This window comes from Coffea arabica, chromosome 6e (genome assembly GCF_036785885.1).
Source record: "Coffea arabica cultivar ET-39 chromosome 6e, Coffea Arabica ET-39 HiFi, whole genome shotgun sequence".
Classification (NCBI taxonomy): Eukaryota; Viridiplantae; Streptophyta; class Magnoliopsida; order Gentianales; family Rubiaceae; genus Coffea; species Coffea arabica.
The window spans coordinates 51,527,057-51,544,211 of record NC_092321.1 but is presented as its reverse complement, the minus strand read 5'-3'; the positions used below and the strand labels follow the sequence as shown (position 1 = coordinate 51,544,211).

General features: G+C 36.5%; 2 protein-coding genes across 9 annotated transcripts; one reads left to right on the top strand and one right to left on the bottom strand.

Moving 5' to 3' along the window:
* Positions 1–294: 294 nt before the first annotated feature.
* On the top strand, positions 295–4,486 carry LOC113692013 (probable lysophospholipase BODYGUARD 4). Of its 2 annotated transcripts, none has more exons than XM_027210346.2 (4): positions 295–1,009; positions 3,065–3,414; positions 3,590–3,696; positions 3,912–4,486. In XM_027210346.2, exons 1-4 carry the CDS (start codon positions 535–537, stop codon positions 4,237–4,239), a joined length of 1,260 nt encoding a protein of 419 aa, XP_027066147.1. In that variant the 5' UTR covers positions 295–534; the 3' UTR covers positions 4,240–4,486. The 2 variants fall into 2 exon arrangements, with proteins under 2 accessions (XP_027066147.1, XP_027066146.2); XM_027210345.2 differs by having other exon boundaries at positions 296–1,009; positions 3,590–3,786.
* A 972-nt stretch (positions 4,487–5,458) lies between these two features.
* On the bottom strand, positions 5,459–10,093 carry LOC113694104 (DEAD-box ATP-dependent RNA helicase 10-like). 7 transcript variants are annotated; one of them, XM_072055805.1, is made up of 13 exons: positions 9,882–10,093; positions 9,106–9,440; positions 8,931–9,000; positions 8,647–8,709; positions 8,418–8,492; positions 7,957–8,076; positions 7,732–7,773; positions 7,580–7,654; positions 7,209–7,394; positions 6,985–7,122; positions 6,253–6,364; positions 6,081–6,169; positions 5,459–5,862 (listed from the first exon to the last, which is right to left on the bottom strand). In XM_072055805.1, exons 2-13 carry the CDS (start codon positions 9,417–9,419, stop codon positions 5,746–5,748), a joined length of 1,401 nt encoding a protein of 466 aa, XP_071911906.1. In that variant the 5' UTR covers positions 9,420–9,440; positions 9,882–10,093; the 3' UTR covers positions 5,459–5,745. The 7 variants fall into 7 exon arrangements, 6 of the variants coding, with proteins under 6 accessions (XP_071911906.1, XP_071911904.1, XP_071911907.1 ...); XM_072055803.1 differs by having other exon boundaries at positions 9,106–9,425; XM_072055806.1 differs by having other exon boundaries at positions 9,887–10,093.
* Positions 10,094–17,155: the final 7,062 nt, after the last annotated feature.

Here is a 17,155-nt window from a genome sequence, read left to right as displayed (position 1 = left end):
GATAGTGTGTTTATGGAGTATAAGACTATACCACATAAAGTTGGATGAGAGAAACAGTTATACAATGACCAGTACGATGCAGTATTTTCTTGAAATTTCAGTAGTAAACCTTTACTTCAAAAGGCAGCACAAATTTATGCTTATTTTTTCCCTTCAAAGATGATTTCTTGATTGTCAAGATTAGAAAAGGACATTTGGAACACTCTTTCCTTGTGTTGGCAAAAACATTTAATCTCACCTGTATAACATTTAAACAGATACACAAAGGAAAAGAAAAAGGAAAAAGGACAAACATAACGGCTCTTTTATCTTTTTTTCTAATTTATGTTGTAAATTTTGACACCAACCAAAAATTCACAGTATTAAGCATTGCAACGTGGTCTAACATGAATCTGCTTTCCTGATTCCAGGAGTTCAACGCCTACTTTTCCTCTGACCGTACGCCAACTCTCCCTCCTTCTCCCAAAAAGCCAAAAACCTCAACCCCTTCCCTCCCTTTTATCACACGCACTCACACGCAGTGAGAGGAGGAGAATGGCCACCCTAGTTCAATCTGGAAAATGGATTCAAAAGGGTCTAGAAATCATTATAGCAGCAATAAGTTGGATGGTATTTTTGTTCCTGGATTTTCTTGAAGTTTTCATGTGCATTTTCTATAGATTGTTGGATGAATTCCTGGAAGGAAAAGCCTATTCTTCATGTTACTGCATGGAATTAATGGAGGAAAAGGAGAAGACAGGTGATTGTCATCATGTTGCGCAAGTAGAAGTTGATGGAGAGAGTGAGCTGTCTGAAACGCTTCATCGAAGGAGAAATTTCTTTAGGGGCTTATTGGGGTCACTTGGGATTTCTTTGGTTCCAAAAGGATGGAGAAATGGTGAATCATTCTTGCAGATGAGGAATGGCACCAGGTGGTCTGATTGTGGGTGTGATTCTTGTGTTGAGTGGATGAAAAATGCTGATGATCCAAAGCTTCACGTTGTGGTCCAAGAACCACAGACAGAAAGAGGTAAAACTGTATGTGTTGCATTTGTGATATTATAGATTTAGTCCCTCATGTTTTAAATAGTTCTAATTCTAGTCGCGAATGTTTGACCTTTATACTACAAAAATTTCACATTAATTTCTAAGGATTAACTTTTTGTGCATTACCAGTATAGTGATTTTTTTACACTAGTAACTACAGATATATGTCACATGTGCATAATTTAAATTTCAAATTTGAATTCATATTATGTGGTATAATATAAATTTGTTGAAGTAAAGGAAATTATATATCGAGAGTGTAAAGAAAAGTTATCCAATTTCTAATGCAAAATTGTAAACCATGGGATTTTGCTGAATTTGCATTTGCAATCCATTTCATTTTTGGAGTTTTAGTATCGAATGTGAACTCCCTCGTCTCGTTCTAGTTTTTCTGCTTTAGAACTAGAAGTGGTAAATGAGATTGCTAATTTTGTGTCATTTCAGTCCTGAGGATGGTAGATATTTGGTCCCTGTAGCCCTTTTGGATGGAATTTTATGGATCAGCTGTCACAGTTTTGCATGTAAAATTTGCAGCAAGAGAGATTAATATGTAATCACATTAATGTACGTAGAGATTAAATTTGCCAATATTATAAATTTTTTTCTTCTAGAATATAATAATCTTGAACTCAACCAAACAGTTTCATTCAAAAACTTCTTTCTCTTTAGAGTTCAATTGGCTTTACAAAATGCAGTAAATGATGCTAATAGCTTATAAAATGACAAACTGCAGGCAGACTCTTGGAATAGTGTGAGGCTGTGAGCTAATGTAATGTGGAATCTTTTCTTGTCCTTTGTGTTTTGTGGCTAGATAAGGAGCTGCAGCCGGATAAGATAAAAATGCCCATAACACTTTTAGAAAGAGTATGTCCAACAGAACAATTTTAGGATAGTTTTGGGACCATTATGATGAGTGGATATTTCTGCCTTTGTTAGGTGTGGCTGAGTATCCAGTTCCAATGATTCTCCAGTTTCTGGAACCTTAGCGACTACTCCATCTCTGAAGGTAATGCAGCAACTAGCTCCCCTGGTTAACCTGCCCTTTGTATTTTGTCAGCTAGATAAGGAGCCCTTGCTGGATTAAATTAGAAGTGGCATAATACTTTTAGGAAGAGTATATCCAACAGAAGAATTGGGATTTAGCAAGGATTGTTCTTGCCTTTTTGGACCATTATAACTAGTGGAATTTTTTGGCTTTGTTAGGTGTGCCTCAACATCTAGTAACACTACTGATAATTCAGTTTCTTGAACCTTATTGACAAGTCAATCTCTCGAAGTATTGCAGCAACTAGTTTCCCTGCTTACCCTGTTCTTTGTATTTCAAGCAATTCTATTACGTAGATTGGGCCCCTAAAGATGATTTCAACAGTGTATGCCTGCACAGACAAAGCTGCTTTCTTTATACTTTACCAAACAACAATTTCAGCAGCATAACTTGTGGATGATATAAACAATTTAAAGATGTTCAATCATTAAATTGGCATTGTATTAGGGTATTTTCTAAGAAAACTCTGACAATAACAAGGGCACTCAAAGAAGCTACTGAAATTATTGGACTGAGGCCTAAGCAGAAAAGACATTATCTCAAATGCTTAAAGCAGTAAAATTCAAAATTGATGATTAATTTTTCTGTTTTGAAAACTTTCCAGTCACATTTTTTAATCAAAAGTCCAAATTTGATGGTTGTTCTGGCCATTTCAATTAATAATACTCGAAGAAACATTCATATCGGTTGGCAAAATAGACATAATCCATGTAGATGTCTATGATAAATCGACATAAATGTTTCTTCTATCTGTATTTCTTATTTCCACTAGCATTATTCTCTCACTACCTTGCCTGGAAGAATCAAAAGCTATGCTTTTTGGGAGCAAACCATTAAAGAAGAATTTTCACATGTTAGATAAGGAACTTGCATTTGAATATTTTCGGTACAAGATTTGCTGCATCACTAAAAACATGTTGCATCAGCATTCCAAAAGCTCAACTGACTTTTTTGTGTAAGACTTGGTAATGACAGACATTGTGTGTTTGGCAGCTAGCTGGGTGGACAGCAAAGAAAGGGAAGCCGAAAATGTGATATTTTTGCATGGTTTTCTCTCATCCTCCTCATTCTGGACAGAAACTGTATTTCCTAATTTATCTGAATCTGCAAAGCAAAATTGCAGATTGTTTTCTGTAGATCTATTGGGATTTGGGAGAAGTCCAAAACCAAGGGACTGTTTATACACCCTCAAGGATCACCTAGAAATGATTGAGTACTCAGTGATCGGTCCATATCAGCTGAATTCATTTCATCTAGTTGCACACTCCATGGGGTGTATCATTGCTTTGGCATTAGCTGCAAAACATTCTAAATCTGTGAAATCAATAACCCTCATAGCACCGGTGAGTGCACGATATGTTAAACAGTAAAATGCTGTTTGAAGCTATAAAGTGAGAAGCATCATGGGATGATCGAATTTTGTCCCAGAATCCATTTACGATACAATTCTGTTATTTTTCCTTCTTGTTTTTCATTTCTGTTGTGTCTATATGACAATGTGATCTCATGCTATTTCAGCCTTACTTCTCTTCTTTGAGAGAGGATGCTAGTATGGTAGCACTTGAAAGACTTGCAGCGAAAAGACTGTGGCCACCTCTTTTATTTGGTTCATCATTTATGTCTTGGTATGAACACTTAGGCAGATGTGTGTGCTTCATTATTTGCCGAAATCATAAAATGTGGGAATCACTCTTGAAATTCATCACCAGGAGAGGGTAAATTATACAATAAGCATCAATCTTGATTTTATTTTATTTATTTATTTTTTTTGTGTGGATGCATTTCAACAATCCTTGAAAATTTTCGAAGTAGAACTGAATTGTACCTCTTTCTGCTTCAGGAATCTACATTTTACGTTTATAGACTTGACTCGGCATACTCATCATTCTGCTTGGCACACAATGCATAATGTCATATGTGGAGGGGCTAAATTAGCTGATAAGTACTTGGAGACTTTGAGAATGGCCAAAGTGAAAATCAATGTTATCCAAGGCACTCGAGATCAAGTAGTCCCAATTGAATGCAGCATCAACATTCAAAAGCAAGTTCAAGAAGCAGAGATTGACAAGATTGCCAATGCCAACCACGGCAGTGTAGTTTTAGGTAGAGAAAAAGATTTTACAAGGGACTTGGAACGTATATGGTCTTCTGTTGCTGATCTGCATTAGACGAAAATGTGGAATTAATCCACCACTAACCCCCATTTGTGAACTACTTTCTCCAGCAGATGATTTGATTTTTAAGGATTTACTTTCATCAGTGTAGGGAAATTTGTTTCAAATGCCTAAACAAGGCAGGGTTATTCGATTTAGTGCAGATTCAAATTGGTTTTCATGGCTTCATGTGCCTTATCTTCACTTGAAAAACATGCAGGGATCTTGTTGGCAATGTGCAAGCAAAGTCAATTTGTCTTAATTTAGGATTTATTTAATTTTTATCATAGTAGTAACATCCTTTTTCATTTGTGAAACCTCCCTCTGACTAGGAAGAAAGAGAACCAATCAAGAGGCCTTCAGCATCTTTCTAAGTGATACTGCTTCACAAGTTTGTTGTCCTAGGTTGAGCAGAACTGCAGAAAGTTCGATTCAGAGTTTTGCCAATTAGTCAAATATCAGGTTCTTACATCTCTTAAAGAAAGCAAAATGTAAAATGAATCAATAATAGACAATCAATCTCCATGATAATGATTCCAGGAGCTTAAGCTTGACGATTGATCAATTAATAGTAACATCAGCAAATGCACAAAGTAATGGTCTTACAGATTTACAGTGATTTTCTTACCACATTTGATACATATATTCATATATTTCTCCAAGTTCAGAGTTTCCAAGTACTCTTTGATCTCTTCCACGGAGTGAGACCTGAAAGCTCTTCACAATTTTGAGCACTCCCTCATGCCTAGGAGCTATGATTTTTCACTCCTCTTGAGAGCACTTCATTCAATGAATAGGATCAGTAATAAAATGACTGATAAGAAGATAGAGCTTAACTCAACGAATCTTTTGTTTCATTTCCTGTGCCACTCTGTATACCATTTCTTATTATATTACTATTTTTCATTCATAAACAAGATATTTTAGACTCATCTGATTAATAACGTCATTGTATTGCTATTTCTCATTCATAAACATGATATTTTAGTCTCATCTGATTCGTAATAGCAAAACGGCAACATTAGCATCTTAATATGGAAAATAAATGATCCGTCAGATGCAGCATACATCTTTAACCAGTTTCAACTTGTATCCATTTTGGAAGGGGTCGAGCGTCGCTCCGCCTTGGGTACCATCCTATCACACACAGCGATTACTTCAACACAAGCATCAAGCCAAGGTTGGTGATGTTAAGTGATCATACCAAACTACAGCAGACATTTTTTGCCCAGTATAGCCCATAAATGCACAATTTTTCACTTCATAATCAGTTTCTAAACAATAATATAGAAACCTTTAGGCAACAATACAATTATATTTAAAAAGCAAAAAGAAATAAAATTCTATCGTACCCCATCTAGGATTAAAATGGAACAAAATTGGTAGGGATCTTTACTCAGGCTTCTTAAATGATTTTACATTTTCAAATCGTCCCCCTTCATGATCTCTTCCTAAGCTTTTCATATTTCCGATTGCTAATATCTGAAAACCCTGTAAGCTACTGCTGCATTCATTCTATCATCATCGATTTTTAAACTTTTTTGCTTTCCCATTCTTCAAACCTAAATATCTATCAACATCTTCGTCGACGTCATCTCCTCCCCTTCGTTTCTTCTTCCCACCAGTTTCTTTGAGTTTCTGTCAAAGATAAATCATAGAAATAGTCAACTAGTGCACGTTTCTAAGGGCAGAATGCTAATTTGTGAGAGGGAGGAAGGGGGCGCCAAGGACCGAAGCAAATGCCATCATGATGGAGAGGGAGAGGAAGGAAGAGGGAGAGAGAGTAGCAGCTAGGTGCAAGGCAACCCAAATCAGTTATTGCAAAGATGTTTAAAACCAAAAATACAACTTTGTACCATTTGAGAGATTCTTTTAGCCTCCGTGACCCGCTCCAACAGAAGCAAGACTTCTTCTTCTTGAGCTGGGAATTCGGGTAACTTCTTCCCTGAAACATAAAAATGTAAATCCGAAGAACAAAGATTACATCACATCTACAAAACGCTCATAGAGTACAGGATGTGTTCATACCAATGAGCTTCTCTATTTGTATATACCACTCCAACTCATACTGATTGACTAATGAAATGGCAACACCTGATCGTCCTGCACGAGCAGTTCTTCCAACCCGATGTATATAGTCCTGGAGAGCATTCATTCAATAAGGTATAGCACATTATATAAGTAAGCAAAACTTTTTACAGATAATAAATCACAAAGATGTCTGTTTCATAGATACAACAAAACACAATCCAGTAACCGCAAGGAATCAGACACAAACCCACATCCTGACACCCTCTCCTAACTTCCCCATGCCCTTAGGTCAAGCTGCCCATTTTTGACAAAGCACAACTTAGTCGTCCATGAATTACGACAAATGCCATTAGAACAGGAAAAAACAGCACCGTCAAAGATGATAGGAAGGCAAAGCCCAATAAGGTGTAAAGGCCTAGTCAAAATAATAGTAAATAAGAGGGAAAAGAGCACAGAACATTTCTTCCATAACTTAACATGATACTGAAACATAAAATGCAATTTAGAAGCAAAGGCACGTGGCAAGCAGTCAGCATCCAGAACAGCACAAGATAGAGAAAGGGCAAAGATAATTCCTTGAGAAGAGACAACAATGCTGCAACGGCAGACAAAACAGAGGTAGTCAAAGTTAAATCTTGACTGAAGCAGTTATCAAGAACTTAAAAAATTTTAGAGTATGGGAAACATGAATTTAGAATGCCAACTTGAAAAACAAGGAAAGAAACTGACCTTTGAGTTTGTGGGGATATCATAATTAATAACCATATCAACAGATGGAATATCTAGCCCTCTACTAGCAACATCAGTACAAATGAGGATATTACATTCTCCACCCTTAAACTTGTTCAAGGCTCCGAGTCTTTTTGCCTGTCCAGAGAAATCAAAACCTGAGAGCACGCTAAATAGAGAAGCAATAAACGATTAACCAGAAACATATGCAGTTGAAAACGAACTTCACTATGACAAATTCTCAACACACTTAGTGGCCATACCTGGGTCATATGGCCACTAATAGGGATGGCCCTTAAGCCCAGGTTCCTCAGCATCAAAGCCAAAAGACCAGTTGCATCACATGTACGTGTAAACACCATCGATGTGCTTCCAGACATCTCAGTTAGAATATAAACAAGATAGCATTCCTGCACGGCAAGTAATTTGATTTCAGAAGAAAGAAAGAAAAGAACAATGAGTGATTTAGCATATTTGCCCAAACGAATTTCAGTAACAGAGTGGAAACACATATTATGGCATGCAGAAACAATGCAAGCACACAAGCATATGCTCAATCAACTAACAGAAATGTGACACTGCAGAAAAGGCATACCTTATACTTTGCAGGAACAAAGCGATACTGTTGCTTAAGCGTATCCACTGTGGAATACTTAGATGCAGCTTCTATCTGAAAGAAAATGCAAACAAAGTCAGATCATCCACTCCCAAAGAACATCCAGAATAGTGGGGTAACAACCATACTACCTTCACAGGATTCCTCAGACATGCCCTCTGGAGCTTCTTGACCTGTAAAACAAGAATCACAGTTTTTTCAGTACCATGGTACTTTTTACAGAACAACATAACACTTGCACTTGTTTGCCAGTGATTTCTCTTAATATTGAGCTCAGCTCACAGCTACACGACACAGAAAAGATCAGCTAATATAGTTCTGCACAAGCAAAACAAAATAATTAATTGACCATATACCTTCTTTGTCATGGTAGCAGAAAACAAATATGTCTTCCTTTCACGAGGAATAACATTCAATATCTCATCTAGTGATTTCTCAAAATCCTCATTCAGCAACCTGTCTGCTTCATCCAATACCTGCCATTAAAACACAGGATTAATGTCCTTTTAAGAAAGATGAGGAACCATCATATCCAGAGCAACAAGTATTTCACATCATACAGAGCCTGATCTTTTGCATTTTTGGCAGAAATTGGGATCAAATCAGGAGAAAGAGAGAGAGTCACACATGTTCAAAGTATGCAAACTTGTATACACAGCTATCTTGGAAGCAAATGACCCATCAGTCCAAAATAACAACAAACTTTTTTCAAGTCCTAAGGCATGCACGCAGGGGTTTTACAAGCATATACCTAACATAGAGAAAAAAATTATCAAAACACAACTCCAAATGTTTTCCACATATGAAGGAAACTTACCAAGTACTTCAACATACGCAGCGTAAAACCTTTAGTATTCGAAAGATGATCAATGAGGCGACCAGGGGTTGCCACCTAAAATTGAGGAAAGATGGAAAAGATAAGTATAAGCAGCAAAGAAAATGGATGTGGCTTTGGAAATGAAGCAGTAAAGAGAAACTCCTAAAATGAAGAAGAAAATAGAAAAGCTGAAAAAGGAGGGAAAAAAAGGAGGAAGAATGAAACTGACAACAATATGGGGGCGCTTAGCAAGGGCAATGCTCTGGTCAGTTTGGGCAACTCCTCCAACAAGCTGGAAAATAATTGTACACCACAAGTTAATCTACTACATAAGCAACAGTAATCTCTTCAGTTACAGAAACAAAATTTTGAAGTGTACAAAATAATTTTAAAAAAATAAAAGGCAGGGGGAATCATAAGCATTAACATTTCTATTTTGGTTTGAAGAAATTGATCTATAAGGTTAAAGTTTCCCAAAGGGAAAAAAATGGAAAAGAGAAAAAGAAGGCAGACCACAGCACACTTGACTCCAATCCCTGATCCCAAAGCTTCAAACTGTTCAGAAATTTGAATAGCCAGCTCTCTGTAAGCAAAAACAATATAAATTTTAGAAAAAAATCGTACCGTGCAGAAGAATTACATAAGTGAATAGATAAATAAGATAAAGGAAAAGGGAAGAAATAGAAACCGTGTGGGAGAAAGGACACAGGCAAAGAAAGGTTGGGGAGCTTGAAGAAGAGCTTGGAGAATTGGCAGAGCAAAGGCAGCGGTTTTACCCGAACCAGTTTGGGCAAGTCCAATGATGTCGCTCCCTTGAATGGCGTGGGGAATGGCCTCCATCTGAATCCTTGTGGGTGCTTTCCATCCCAAATTGTCGCACGCCTCCACCAGCTCTGAGCACACTCCCAATTCTTTGAAGCTCTGAATTCTTTCCTCCTCCTCCTCCTCCTCCACCACCTTTACCTCCTCTTCTTCTACTTCTCGTTTCTCCTCCACCATCATTTCTTCCTAGAAAACAAATTACTAAATTCCGATAGACAGTAGTTGTAAACAATGTTTTTAAACTTGGAACAAGGCTTAAAAATCTTCATCATCGAATTTCCAACTCGGGTATAAGGCCAAGAATCCTAACATCCAACTTTCTTCATTATCAACACAAAGTACCAGTATACAATTATCATCAACTTCATCACTATCTTTACGACCTGATCGTTCAAACCTTAAAAATGCCAAAGTTCACTATGAAATATGTCCAATTACAGCCACTCCAAAACCCAAAAAAAAAAGCAATTTAATAGAAAATTACAAGCAATTTTAAAGTAAAAAAAGAACAACCAAACGCCTAAAAATTCAAACCAAGGCTGAAAAATGAATTACAAGATTAGAACTATCAGCAGGGTGGCTCTACGGATGAGAAAGAAAGAAGAAGAAGGCTGCTAGACATTTGAAAAGAAAAACACTCACCATACCTGCTGTCTTTTCGCTTAATAAGTACCGGCTGTTGATTCTCTTTCAATGGCAGAGGAGGAGATTTTGTAACGATGGCATCTAATCTAAGAGGAAGAGGAAGAGTGGCTTTGTTTTAGTTAATAAGAGAAGAAGAGCTGAAGAGGTGCTCTGTTTGGCAGCCACCTGAACGAGGGATTAGGAATGTAGGGTTTGACAACGAAAATTATGTATTTTGACTTTATTATCTTTTTCAGCAAGTAATTTGATCTCTTGACGATTTTCTACTTTTTTAAATATAATTTCAGCCCCTTGTACATAAGAAATTTACCTTTCTAACTCAGCTTATGGTTCTTTTCAACCTAATTGCACATTTAATTGAACCTTTTTATTAAAATACATTTTATACCAATGTTACATAGACTTGTCATTTGTTCCCCAACGCAAATAACAAGGGAGGATACAAAATTTTTCTAAAGTTACATGCTGGTGACCCTTTGGAGGTTACTAGCACATTAAATGGCTAAAAAATATGGCTTTTTTTTTAATACCTATTGTAAGGATGCTAGAAGCCAGTCACTTACAGTTGATTACTGGAAATTTTCTAGCTGTGCCAATGTGAATTTGTTGTGTTAAAAAAAATTGAAAAATTCCCTATAACTCTCAATTTTAAAATTAATAGAACAAGGAAGATCTTAATTGTCATCATGTTGAAAAACCATGTCCATGTGCGAACTATTATGGCAGTAGGGTAATTAAAGCAATGTCCATGTCCATGTGCAAAACCAGAGAAACTAATATAACAAGGAAGCTGCAAAACAATTGAAGACTGAGGTATGTTAAAAGTCTCTGTACCCCCAAGTTAGGATCCGTCCATTGAACAATCTCCTTTCAATGAACCAAGGTATGGAACTCAAAAGTGCTTATTTGTGCCGGGAATTAATCAGTGCATGACCAGTTCCTAAAACCAAAATTTAAGCAGAAACCAAATTATATCAAACAAATCATGAGTGCAGATTCTACTTGTTGAGCCCCAAAACATGTGGAAAATTAGAACCAAGACAGTAGAAGCTGGGGAAATACTCTTTAACTGGTCTTTGGTCCTAACTATGATAGTCAATAACATGACAATGCAGTAAAAGTCAAAAACAATCGATGAAATTAATGTTTCTAGGTCTATCAAAGTATTATTTCCAATGAAATTTAAAGATAGTTCGAGCCTGTGCAAGACATTAAAGGATCATTCAGCATACAAACACAAAGGCAAAAGTCAAATCATTTTTGTTTAGGACCAAACAGTAAGCTAAAGAACATCTCTCAAATCATCTAATACTCCATAACAATGGGACACGTAAATTTTCAGAAAACTAAACCAGTGTAGTGGTAAAGCTACCTTTAGAAGCAAATCATCAAACACAAAGCAAGTTACTATTGTAAGAGATGATCACACACCTTAAACACTAGATGTTTACTTTGCTATGCTTCTTCTTAATTCTTTCAAACTTACAAAACAATCAATAATAAAAAAGCAAACATTTATGCTAGGAGGTCAATTTTGGGAAAAAAAAGGCTAGAAAAACTCAACAATAAATTCATCATATGGCTCAAAATTGATGCGAAAGTGTGAGTTTTTCTTCATGTTTTTGGCCAAGAAGGCAAATAGGGGTGGGGAGGGGAGATGTATAGTGCTTTCCCCTCTTTGATTCTCTTCTTTTTCTGGAAAAAAAAAAAGAATTGCATGGTTGGTGTAGACACCAAATTTTTGGTGTTTTATTATTTATTTATTTATTTACTATTCGTTTTTATTTGTTCTATTTTTAATTGTCACATTTAGTTTTATTTACTTTTAGTTTTAGTTATTTTAGCCATTTTAGCTAGAATTTCTCAAAGGAAAAAGAAAAGTGTTCCAAAAAATATGTTTTATGTCTTTTAAAATCAATCTTTTAGCATCTTACTTATTTTTGTTAAGTTATTTTGAAAAGGAAAAAAAAAAGAAGAAAAACAATGAAAAATGAAAAATGAAAAAAGGAAAATGGAAGTTGCACTTTGTTGCTTCTAGTTTATTTATTTTGCCCAATGTTAATTAAATTATTTTTGTTATTTATGTTTATTATCATTTGTGTTAAATTACTCTTTACAAAAAAAAAAAAAAAAAAGAAGGGGAACACGCGACAGCAAGCTGCGTATTTTCGCAGCTTGCAAGAGAGGACCTGGGCAGTCCCTTAGCTGCAAATATAGGAGAGAAAGGACTGGGCTTTAGGGCTAGGGATCCCATATAAAAGAAAAGAGAGGCAGTAGCCGCAAAGGGAGATCGAGGGACGGCTGCAGAAATTTGGGAAGAGAAGAGAAAACCAAAAAGCTGACGGGAAGAGAAAAGCAGAGAGCGGTGCAAAAGGCTAGGTTGGGAGAGAGAGAAAGAGGTTACGGGAGTGAAGAGAGGGACGACAAAGAGAAAGAAAAAACCAGAGAGAAAAGAGAGCTGGGGGAGGGGAAGAAACCGAGAGCAAGAGCTGGAGAATAGCATCAGGTGGTTGGCGGCTGAGAAAGAACCAAAAGAGTGGAGGAAGAGAAACCCATCGAAGGAAACCGTAAAGAGATGAAGCCTAAAGCTCGAAGCTCCACGGCCCTTTGTCAAAGTTCGCAGTTCGGGTTCGGCCAATCCGGGACTACCCACGGTGATTTAACTCCGGGAGCAGCGAAATAGGTAATCTTCAATCTCTTCTCTGTTCGTTTTAAGGTTTGGGTCGCAAAGCCAGTTTTGTACGTCCACCCTGACTGCATTTTTGCTATCGATTGTCTGGTGGGTTTGTTTTCAAAAATCTGGTTTACTAAAGTTGAAGTCAGACAAGGTTTTGCGTTGTTCTGTTCTTTTAAGATGAAGTATATGCCTGGGATTGCGTTTGTTGTGTGTTTGACTAAATAAAGCTCTGTGCTTTGCGGTTTAAATATGTGAAGGGTAGTTTGCATCATCAGCCTAGGTATTACCAGAAGTTCATGATCGTGCCTCTGGGTTTCCTTTGGTGCGTGAATCTGGATTGGGTTAGCTTAGAACCACTGAAGCTTGTGTTTCTCTTGATTTGATCTGACTGTAAAAGGGGGGGGTTCGATGGATAAACCCACAGGCTTCATAATTCTATTTCTGTTGGCATGATAAACTGGAAATTCTGGACAAGTCGTGGCTGAAAATTGCAGCAAATCTTCTGATTTTCCAGATTTGCATGATGGCTATCTTAAGTGTTTTTTCTTGTTTGGGCTTGCGGTTTTAGGTAGCTGTTGTTTAATCCAAAGTTTTTGATGCTTGATTGAAAAATCCTGATTCATTCTCGGTTGCCGAAGCTTTGAAGTTTAGGAAGCTGATCGCAGAAAAACTTTGCTGCACTCTTTCTTCTTTGCTGTTTAGTTTTTTTACTTTCTTGATGGTCAGCTCCAACTTCATATGTGCAACGGAATTGTGTGTTTAGCTAATGTTTTTTGCGCATAAGAGTGGAGCATGGGATGATGTCTTCTTGGTTGAAGAACGTTTGGCAAGCTGCCGAATTTTCTGTTGCAGAAAATCTGCGACATGTTTTCCTTTTATTGCTGTCTTGCTGTTTAGTTTTTCACCCTTGATGGCCAGCTTCACTTCTTGTTTTAATCCTGCAATAAGAATAGCTGCCTTAATCTTGCAAATGATGAAATGATTATGCTTAGATGAAATGTTTTGATCAAAGCTTGGAAATGGAAATGAGAAGTGCAGCAGTTTTCTTTCTCGGTTGATAGAAGTTGGAATAGAAAGTAAATTGCAGAAGTTTTCTTGTCTACGTAGCTTGCATGAGTTTTGCATGAAACAATTGCTGAAAACTGCACTTTGATCCCTCAAGTCTCCCCTTGTTCTACTAGGACCCAATCAATTGAATAATTTCATCAATTTGGTCCTTGGCAATTTTAATTCTACAATTTCATTGCTTGCTTGCTTCAATTGACTACCATGCTTTGTTTCAATTGCACTTAATTCATGATTTTAGGGGCTTTATGACCAAGTGAGCTTGTGTTTGCCTATTTTCTTTATTTTTTCCAAATAAATTGGTGCCTTGACCATTTCTTTTATTTTGGAAGATAAATAAGTGATTTCGCTTCATTGGTGCCCAATTACAAGGGAGGTAACCTCTATCTCCTTGATTTTCATTTCTCCTATGTGATCCAACGTGCTAAGTGTGAATTGCATGTCTACGTTGCTTTCCTTGCCTTTCTTTAAGTCTTTGCATTTATTTCATTTACCTTTACTTTTATTTAAGTTATTCATTATGGGGTATGTGTACACCTCTTGGCTTGTAATTTAAGTTATTCATTATGGGGTATGTGTACACCTCTTGGCTTGTAATAGATAGGGCTTGGGGAGCACTTGATGAAGACCTATTGAAGACATTGTGCCTAGCTAGCAAATGTAATAGGTTTATTAGCTTGATTGCTTGTTTTTGTTGCTATGTGTTAATTTGCTTTATTAGGTTCTTGCATTTAGTCGAACATGCTAATTGTTATGTGCTATGTGCTTATAGGTGTTTGGCATGTCTAATCGCTTTCCATAGCCATGAATGAATGTGATGGATGAATGTACGTCACCACACTAGTCCAATGCTAGTTGTGGCTCATTATTTCATTAGGAATTCATAGAAAGGGCTAGTCCAACGCTAGACCCAATAGGCCATCCCCTTTTGTTAGTGCATATTTGCATGTCCACTACATGTCATGCATTTTTCTTAGTTTTATCATTTGGCATGCTCCTCGAGCCCCTTTTCCCCTCATTTTAGGATTTTTGCATCTCATGCTAGTGATAGGGTACATTTGCCTGAAGAGTCCCCTTAAATATGGGATATAGACGAGTGTGGCTTTTTCTAAGCCTTAGCACGCTTATATTCCCTCTATCAAAGGGAAAATTGAGTCACGACTTAGCTCTCCCGTACCCGACTTGATGCACTCCAATAGGTTCATGCATCTCATCTTATCATTTCACTCTTTCATCTACATTTTTCACTACTTATGATTTTCTCACTTCACATGCTATGTTCACGCACTTCTCCTATCACTTATTTATTTTTCTACCTCACAAATTACACCCATTTGCACACTACCATCTATACCATACCACTCGCACACATGCACCTTATGGCATTTTTCACCTTATTATTCTTTACTTACGTTACCTTGAAAAGACATTTGCACACCCCCACTTATATCTTATTACTTTTACCATTTTTCTCACTTCACACAAACTCACACTTTCACATGGCATGCATTCCACTCATTTTTACGTCATTTAGGATTACGTGTGACCTCTCCAAAGGATCATTATTGGGCTTCACAAATTAATGTGATTGGCACCACTCAACCTTTGAAGAGAAATTTCCCCCATGTCCCCATAGGTCTAGGTTTTTGCATTCATATAGTCATATCCAACATGTGATACATACCTTGGGTAGGAAAATTAGAAAAGGTAGGGCTAAATCACGCAACTAGCCTTGGCTAGGTCGAAGGGGTGCCTTGGATCTTTATCATTGCCTTCCCCTTCGTCAAATGTGATCCCCGATCCCTCTTTTTTGGTTACGTAGACCCAAAAGTTCTCTAAAAGGGTTTATTTACTTTTTTCATTCAAAAACAAAAATCATTTTTGGGTGACTTGGTACACCCTAACTCTATACCAAGTGGCGACTCCATTTTTATTAAAAAACCCTTTTTTGAACTTTATTTGGCCAAATCGTCGCATTCTTAAGTCCCATGGCCCTTTATTTTCATTTTGCGCACGTTCACACCACACTCATCACATTCAAAAAGTGGGGCGCGACAGTTGGGAAATGAGATAGTGTACATAGAAGGTAAATCGGAAGGGCAAGCATAAATTGGGGGGAAAAATCACTAATTTTTTGGCCAATAAGAATTTTTTTAAAATATACTTTATTAATATTTCGATGCCTTAAAATACCACATAAAAGCAGAAAAGCGCGGCTATATCTTCTTAAGAAGCATAAGCAAAAACTTACCATAAGAGTGAATAGCCAAACATATAGGCACATGACACTAATATTAAAATATTTAAAATATCAGCCCATATAATATTAACAAAAATTTCAGCAAATTAATGATACAAATCAAAGGTAAACTAACCTGGAATGAACAGAAATTTGACTGCAAAACCTTTTCTATTTTCGGACCAAAGCTGAAATTTACAAAAAAAAATACTGACTAGGATATATGTTCGTGGTGCAAAAAAAATAAATTTAAAAAGAATGGCAAGAAATGTATTTACCAAAATGCAAGGGAACAAAAGGCACCAAACCACTTGCGAGGATTTTCCACTTTCCAAACAAAGCTGAAAATACCAAAAAAAAAAAACACTAATTGTGGAGAAATTCATATGGGTAAAGTTGAGTAAACCTAAGCAACCTATGCTTATCAAAACTAAACAAAGGACGATATGGTACGACATTACAAAAAAAAAGGTATATTGAAACAAACGGCCCCTGGTGATTGTCTATATATGAAACAGCCATTGAACTCTTGAAACTTACATATCTAAAATACCATAGATTGAAATTACTTTGCAAAATAAAACTAATAATAGTTAAAGTTTCATATATTGATCTCCTCTTAAGAATACAAGTCTCACTCATACCTGAAATTTTAACATCATAAAATTAGCAAAATATTATGATTTTACCAAATAAAACTTCCTATATGTTGTTTCTTATTAATTATAATTATTATTTTAAATTTCTAGGTTGAGTTCAATTCTTATAGAAAATATGTTCTTCATTAAATATAAAGTGAAAGCAAAATCAAATGTCTTCATAATATCTGCCATCTAGCAGATTCAACTTATTGCATTGGAGTAGAACCATATTTTGCTATACATTCCAAGGCTAAATTTATAGAAAATTTTAAATTAAACTTATTAGCATATAATATTGCAAACTTCAACACGTATCACTTAGGTTTTTGGAGTCCAATCTTTTAACTTAGACCAAACCCTTGAAATTTTCTCCATTTTCAAGTGCCATAGAGGAAAAACTATTGAGGAAATGTGAGAAAGGCGATGAAAATAGAGAGGGCAACTTGACTGTCTTTTTTGGTTGATGCAGGATTTCTATGCGTTGTCCTAGGAGTAGTAGTAGTAGCATTGGAAGATTTGTTGGCTTTTCTTCATTTATTTTTTATTTATTTTTACTTGCCACACCACCTGGTCCTTGAGAATGGACAACAAAATTCTCCCGATCAGAGGAGATATCTACAAATGCAAATCTTAATAAGGCGACCATAAG

Excerpts from the sequence above, each read along its gene's own strand:
- LOC113694104 (XM_072055803.1), bottom strand. Across the intron at positions 7,395-7,579 it reads TTGTTCCTGCAAAGTATAAG|GAATGCTATCTTGTTTATAT; the intron begins GTATGCCTTTTC and ends CTTGCCGTGCAG. Across the intron at positions 7,123-7,208 it reads TGAGAATTTGTCATAGTGAA|GCAAAAAGACTCGGAGCCTT; the intron begins GTTCGTTTTCAA and ends TTCTCTGGACAG.
- LOC113692013 (XM_027210345.2), top strand. The coding sequence starts at position 535 with ATGGCCACCCTAGTTCAATCTGGAAAATGGATTCAAAAGGGTCTAGAA. Across the intron at positions 1,010-3,064 it reads AGAACCACAGACAGAAAGAG|CTAGCTGGGTGGACAGCAAA; the intron begins GTAAAACTGTAT and ends TGTGTTTGGCAG. Across the intron at positions 3,415-3,589 it reads CAATAACCCTCATAGCACCG|CCTTACTTCTCTTCTTTGAG; the intron begins GTGAGTGCACGA and ends ATGCTATTTCAG.